The following is a 7,751-nucleotide window of genomic DNA, read 5'->3' as shown; positions in this document are numbered from 1 at the left end:
AAGGCGCACTAAAAGAGTCTTCTTCTTTGAAGGCGGAAAAACCTTTTACACTTTAAGAGCACAGAGGTTGCTTGAAAAGGAATTACAGAGTTGATGCTTTCGTTGTTCTGAATAGCTATTCGAGACCCCTTTATATAGGGGTTCCAAGACTTATCAGATAACCTGATTTTCAGGATCAAGTTTTGACTCGAGAGGGATCGATCGACCAATCCCCAGGTTCGGTCAACTGAACCTGCTATACCTGCCCAGCCTTCCGTCCAGGTGCAGTCTCTCTGGATCGAGCTTGGGTTCGGTCGACCGATCCTTGTATTCGGTCGACCGATTAGCCAACAGTCTCTCTGAGCTGGCCCGATCAGTACGTTCGACTAAGTCTTTTAGTTTATCTCAGGTTCGGTCGACCGATCAGAGGGTTCGGTTGACCGATCAGCCATTGGTTGCTGACGTGGCTGCTGATGTATCTCCAACGGCTGGCTGCTGATGAAAAGGGGTTCGGTCGACCGATCAGAGGGTTCGGTCGACCGAACACTTGTCAAGTCAACTTCCCGGTTGACTTGCTCTGGTTCGGCATGCTTGGGTGATTTCGGCCATCCGGAATAGGGCTCACCCGAACCCAGTTCCCGGCCTTCTCCTCGAGTAGTCTTCCGTCCCAGCTTTACGTCGCTCGAACGCCACACACGTTCTTCACGCCCACCGGTGTACTCTTCTGCAGCTCTCTTGTCCTTCAGACGCACCGAGCCCGTCGGCTCCCTTCCCGTACCGTCCTTCTCGCTAGTTGCGTCTTCCGCTCGACTTCCTGCACTCCTAAGTTCCTGCACACTTAGACACAGGGATCAGACAAATAGGACCTAACCTAAACTTGGTTGATCACATCAAAACAACCACGGGGTCCAATAGTGGCAACCACCAAAGCCCATAGACGTGGCTAGCTCTACAGCTGACGATGATTGCCCCTCTCCAGCTGTGAGTGAGTGAGAGAGGTGCCATTGGTCTATGATCAATTTTTGCCAACAGTCGTAGCTCCATAACGCAATTAATATGTTTAATTGATGATTGAGTGAATTTGTGTTAGTGAGATTTTGTTCATATAGGTGGATTAATAGTTGATTAATTGATTGGCTTGATTTAGACGATTACATGATCATTAATCAAAATCATTAAATTGATGTTGTGTTTAATTAGGTGGATCTCCTATTTGGGTGAAAGACTTAATTGAGTGAGTCAACATATGGATCAATTAATGAATGGATTAGGCTTATTATTATGATTAAAACTCTAACCTAATTAAAGGGAATAGGTGTATCTATTTGGATTTGGGATGTAATTTAGCTAGTTGTTGTATGATGTAATTAGCTAAATTATACTATTGGTTAGCTAATTAGCTAATTGCTTAGTGAACTGGAAGAAATACCCACCAATAGTATACTATTGGTTAGCTAATTAGCTAGTTGTTGTCTCGAATCAGAGTAACTAACTAAATAATTACTTAGCGAACTGTCCGCCTAGGCCACTCAAGAGTAGTGGTAGTTGGAGGATTGTACAATTGTCATTGTATCAGCCTCTAGGCCACATAAGGGTCGTGATGTCTTGAAGGCGGAAGTGATCATAGTGCATGCACATACATATTGCATATGATATACGGTGCATCTTTCGGTGATATATCTACATTTGCTCATGATTATTGCATTTACTTGATATATAATTATTGCATATGGTTGTCATATTTCATACATGTTCATTTATCATACATGTATATGCTATTGTTTATATTACTCAGGTGGTACGACTAGATTTGTTGCTGATCCCTAGTGAGTTTATTGATCACTATACCGTATGTGTTAGATTCAGATTAAGTATGTGGGTTCATTATGTCAGTTATGATTATGTACATTGATTATGCCATTTATAATCATGTTCTTAATTCTCTACTGACACTGTATATTTTGATATTCATGTTTTATATTGACCATACACTATCTTGTCTATTACCCGTTGAGTCACCCGCATTCACCACCCTATTTGTGTATTGTCTTTTTTTCTCAAGTAGTAGGTACTTGATTGTAGAGTCGCTTGGTGTATCTTATCTATCGGTCTCACGTCACATTTGAGGATGTACTTTCCTTCACGTTTATTTTCTTGTATGCTTTCCTTATGGTTTTGGCATTGTACTAATTAGATTTGGACTTGGTGTTTGGTCTTGTGGCTACTTTATCGTTTTCAGTATTTGTTGTGTTTAAGCCGTGTCGACATGCATTGTATCATTTTGGATTGTGTGGCTTTCCTATGTTTTTCACTCTATTTTTGTTATAGCCGTGTGGGTTGTTTATTACTTTATTTTATTTCTAACCGTGTGAAATATAGGTTATTATACTTATACAGTCAAGTGACTATGTATCCAGATTTCATTTGTCACTGATACAGAGAAGATATTATCCGTTTGTCAGGCAAGGACTCTTATGGGGTGTAATAATATTAAACTAACTAATTAACATAATAAATTTTACAAGATATAAAAGTCTTAAACAATTAAATTAATATTTAAACAAATAAATCTCAAACCAAACTTAAATTAAGCTAAAAAAAAATTCAAGACAGACTAATTAACCATTCCAACATTTAAGTTCATTTTTAAACTTACTTAATTTAGCTTCATTACTTTACGAAATAAATTTGAACAATATAAAATTTAAGTTAGCATGAGTCATTTACAACCCTATTTTTGGGTTATATAATTGAAATTGTTCAATCATAATTTGTTACGGTGATAAAAGTAAGTGTATTGTCTTCATGTGTGGTATATAATCCAAACCTTATTGTACCTTTGAGTGATAAAATGTTGATCTTATTTTCTAGATCACTGGGATTTGAAAATTAATTATTAATTACTAATTTTTTTTATTGAGAATTTTGGAACTAAATGATTGAGTGGTTAAAAGGCAATCCCATATCTTTTTCCACTGCCTTTTGCAAAGCCTCATGAGAATTGTGTGAAGGAGACATTTAACTATTTTTGTCACATTAAAAAAAAAATGAAACTATGAATAAAAATAATGGAATTATGATGATTATTAAAAATGGGAAAAAAAATCATCAATTTTCATAGCAAAAAAACAAGTAAATTGAACATAAATATGGCTAATTATTTCTCTCTTTTTAAAAAAAAAACACAAGCCAAATGCATAACTGCAATCATGAAGAATAATTCACAGAATATTATTAATTTCAAGAAAAATAGAATATTGCTGCAGGGTTTAAACACCTTTTCATTTCACTCTTAAAATTTTGATAGATTATATTTTACCCCAGATTTTTCAGCACAATTTCATTTTGCTACACCTGCTTAACTCCATCCTATCAAGCTAGATATGTGATCAATGCCAACTTCATCACACGGGTAACTATATGAGCAACTCTTCTCGAAAATTAATTTTGTTTTACTTAAAATTTTACAAATTTAGAGCATGAAAATGTAGTTAATCAACTTATTAGAGGTCAAAAATGAAAATGCTCTAAATTATTAAAATCAGTTAAATAAAGTGAAATAATAATGTTTGTGGCAAAAGATGAGTGTCCGTCCATAGTCAAATAAAGGGAGTACACAGTGATAACCTTCAAAAAATTATTTTCTAGGAGATTTAATTCCTAATAATTTACTTTGGAAGTTTTTACGAGACTAAATAATAAAATGATAAATTCAACTAGGATGACTAACACACCCCACGATTTTTTTAAGACTAAATAATAATAATTTAAATATTCAGTTCTTTAAAATAATTTTGTTTGGATGACGAAAGAAAATAAAATTTTTGACTCACGATTTTATAATTGTAGAGGACGGTTTGAAAAGAAAAATAAATTATAAAGAGTAAATTAAAAGGCTCCCTTTTTTAAAAATATTAAACTGCTCATGATGTGCTTTTATATTCTCTTCAATCCCCTGCGCTTGCTTTCACAGAGAGAAAGAAGAAACAGAGCTGTGGACTGAGAAGCCCACCAAAAGCACATCAGGGAGCGAGAGCGCGAGCGAGAGCGCGAGCGCCAGAGGGGGAAGAGAGACAGAGGAGCGCGGAAAAGGTGGTTCTTTTCCTCTCTCCCTCCCTCTCCTCGTCCGCTTTTCCTCGTCTTTTATCTCCCCTCTCTTTCTTCTCCGGGGAGGAACAAGCAATCTTCCCGTAGATTTATATATATACACACGGCTTCACAGGCCATGGCCTAAAAATCGCTCCTTTGTTTCCTTTCTCTAAGAAAATTGGTGCTAGAAAGCACCCATGGCGGATTCCAGGGACCAGAAGTGGCACTCCATTCTGAAACTGGCGCTTTCAGTAGGCTCAGACGTCGACGGAGAGCACCGGTCCAAGCCCAGCTTCGCCGCCGGCGATGGCGCCGTCGGGCTGGCCATCGTCGCCTCCATGAGCGAGGAGCCACCGGCCTACCGGTCGGATCCGATCCGGATCGGCGCAGTGGTGACGAAACCCAACCTGAGGGCCGCCGCCTCGCCCATGAACGAGGGCGAGGAGCTCTCCGAGAGCTATACTTGCGTGATTTCGCACCTGGGAGGGAACAAGATGAAGAAAAGGGTCTACTTTGGCGACGGCGACAGCGGCCTTCTCCTGGAACCGCCGCCGCCACCGGAGGACCCGCCCTTCGTGGTGGCCGAGTTCCTGAGGTGTTGCTTAGTGTGCAAGAAGCAACTCGACGGCATGGACGTCTACATGTACAGGTACTCGATTTCTTCAATTCCTTCTTTGATTTGCTCTAATTTTCAAATCCATGGATGGTTCAATCTTCTCAGATGTCAAAGTTTCAATCATTGGAAGTTTCTGTGCATAAAAATTGCTCCTTTTTCTTCCTTCTATCAAGGGTTTTGGCATCATCTTGTTCTTCTTTCTTTTTTTCCTTGTATCCTGATGAACTTTATAGTCCAATTCTCAGAAATTAAACTCTAATCAATTCATACATCCATCTATCATTACTGAAAATCCTGTGGAATTATTTCACATCTGATCTGATATCCTCTTAAGATGAAGTTACATATGAATATGATGAATACTTTTAATCACTTAGAATAGTTCTGAGTATGAACAAAATCTGAGAAATAGCTCAAGTTATTGAAACAGCTAAGGCTAAGGCTTATCGCAAAGATGCAAATTTTGTTCGGGCTTGAACTTTGCCTAAAATTTGCATAAAATCTTTGCTTAATCTTGTCAAAGGCCCTATGGGGTGTCAAAGAAGAACAAATCAAGTAATTTATTTGAAGGAAAAGATCGGAATTTCTATTTTATCAGCATACTTTAGCCTGAATAAAGTTAAAAGTTTATTTTTCTTTCTTGTTGTGTACAATTTGTTTGTAAACAGCTTTATCTTGTAACTAGAGGAATGCAAAACAAACACAATTTTTTGCCCTTTCCTTTTAGGACATTACATTCCCTTCCTGACTTCGATGGTTTATTACTTCCCAGCATGAATGCCCTCCCTCTAACAAATACTGCTACTTTAATAGGCAAATCATGTTGCGAAAATTATCAGATTTGAGCACATGACTTCTTTTTGGCTAACTGTCTTCTTTTGGTTATGCAGAGGGAAGGCCTTCTGCGGCGAAGAATGCAGATACCAGCAGATGCTAGTGGATGAATTCGGCGAAAAGCTCAGTACTGGCACTTCAAGAAACTACAAATATTCGTCTTCCCCTTGCTCAGCTTCATTGCTTGTCACAGCTGGTATTGCAGCTGCTTCAGTACACTGAGTAATAAACTGTAACTTTTGATGAAAAACAATAGGATGTAAGAGTGAATAAGATGAAACGAAAGGGTTCAATAACGAGTGTTTCCGGCACAAGTAGCGCCTTAATTTGTGCGAAGAGAGGGTATGCGGTGAGCTTGGAATTCACAAGTTTAAGTATGTATGAAAAAATATATATGATATGTTGTTTCTTGTGATCGATGTTCATGTGTTTTTGTTGTCTGAGATTGTTCACGCTGTAGAATATATTGTTCTAAATGCATGATAGACGAATTAATTAAATGCGGTAAAAACTTACAGCGATCTCCCGCAGATCTGCAATCGACAATGACGAAGCTCGCTATCGGAAGAGCGATCACAGAATCGGAAAGCCCTCCGCAATTCCACAAACCAAATCCCGCCGCTTTGGATGTTCTCCTCTTACTCTCGTCTCACGATCGCGATTTCTCTCACCCTGAGCCTTGGACGGACCCCCTTTATATAGGGAAATACCCTAGGGGCATAATGGACATTTCCATTATGTGTAGTGGGGAACATGGGCCACGTTCCCCACTATCCCCATTTCTAACATCTCCCACTCGTCCAAGGTAAGTCACTAAGACTAGTTCATTCAGGTAAGTCTCAAAGACTTAATAAGTCACATAGACTATTAGAGAGTTTGGTCACATAGACCATATGAGAACATCCAATCCATACTTAGAGAAAATGGTTCGTGCGACAGCAAGCACACTGAGCGATAGTTGCTAAGAAGATTGTTACACCTTGACTTAGCCGCTCTTTGAGTAATCAATGCTAATAAAGTTGTTACACTTTTCTTAGCTACTCAAATAAATTAGAGACACACTCTTTATGGCACATAGCCTCTTTCCTGGTGGCACATAGCCTTTATCCAGGATCCATCCAATCTTCAAGTGACACACAGCCATTATCTTGAAGATATCCATGTCTTGCTATTTACCCAGATTAAATAATTTTCATTTACATCGATATGAGCATCTCTAATCCCTTTTAATGACCATTATGTCAAGAGCATGTTCCATATCCAATATTCACATTCATTTCTATACAAAACAGAAATGGGTCGACCAGTGAATAACAACAAAAGATGTAAATATATTTAATCTTCCTTTTTAGCTAGAATCAATTTATTTTAATCAGTCGCTTTCCTAGTTATGCTCCATAGACCGAATCATCCATAGTCATAGGATACACGCTAAAGTAGCAGTCACTGATTAAAACTTCAAGTAAACAGCTAAATAGTCACTAAGGCAAAAATTGAGATTAACATATAATCTCAAAGGTCTCACATAGTAGAGAAACATGGATTCATTCTCCTACTACCTTTATTGTCGCAATAGCACATGTGGTATGAATCACATGCTACGATGTTATTCTCTTTACTAAAAAGAGTGCATGTTGTCTTCAAATTTAACATCGTACAGATTTCGATCTAGACATACCTAACGTCTAATCCTGAATTCAACATATGAATTCTAATCTGGCTTTCAACAGGTTCAGTAAATGGTGGGTTCATTTACTTCGATCATTATTTACACATAAATGATCTCATCTTGACACAATTATCAAGACGACCTCAACTTATGAATCTGTCTCTAATTTCATAATTTCAGCTACGTAAGCTGTTTCATAAGTAACGGTCTTACCCCTATTTGTACTTAACAAACAGAGATGATTGTCCATGTGAGTGGACCAATCTCCACCTGCCAACATGCTCACCGAGATCTTACATGAATGTAACAAATACAACATATACACTGAATAAATTATGGCAAATTACATAATCATAACACAAAGTTTGATTGTTATTTCAATATTGTTACATTCTACGAAGTCCCAAAGACTTTACATGTTCTTTAAATGACTCTTTAGTCATTGGCTTAGTAAAAGGATCTGCAAGCATAACACGTGTAGGGACATACTCAAGAATGACTTTTCTTTTAGCCACAATATCCCTTACAAAATTATATTTAATTTCTATATGCTTGCCTTTACTA

At 37.9% G+C, this 7,751-nt stretch overlaps 1 protein-coding gene across 1 annotated transcript; it reads left to right on the top strand.

Annotated features, from left to right (window-relative positions):
- Nucleotides 1-3,919: 3,919 nt before the first annotated feature.
- LOC121980607 (FCS-Like Zinc finger 13-like) lies at nt 3,920-5,937 on the top strand. The gene is made up of 3 exons (XM_042532707.1): nt 3,920-4,071; nt 4,243-4,717; nt 5,575-5,937. The coding sequence occupies exons 2-3, from the start codon at nt 4,266-4,268 to the stop codon at nt 5,738-5,740; spliced, it is 618 nt and encodes a 205-aa protein (XP_042388641.1). The 5' UTR covers nt 3,920-4,071; nt 4,243-4,265; the 3' UTR covers nt 5,741-5,937.
- The last annotated feature ends 1,814 nt before the right edge of the window (nt 5,938-7,751 follow it).

This window comes from Zingiber officinale, chromosome 5A (genome assembly GCF_018446385.1).
Source record: "Zingiber officinale cultivar Zhangliang chromosome 5A, Zo_v1.1, whole genome shotgun sequence".
Classification (NCBI taxonomy): domain Eukaryota; kingdom Viridiplantae; phylum Streptophyta; class Magnoliopsida; order Zingiberales; family Zingiberaceae; genus Zingiber; species Zingiber officinale.
This window is presented reverse-complemented; position numbering and strand designations above follow the sequence as displayed.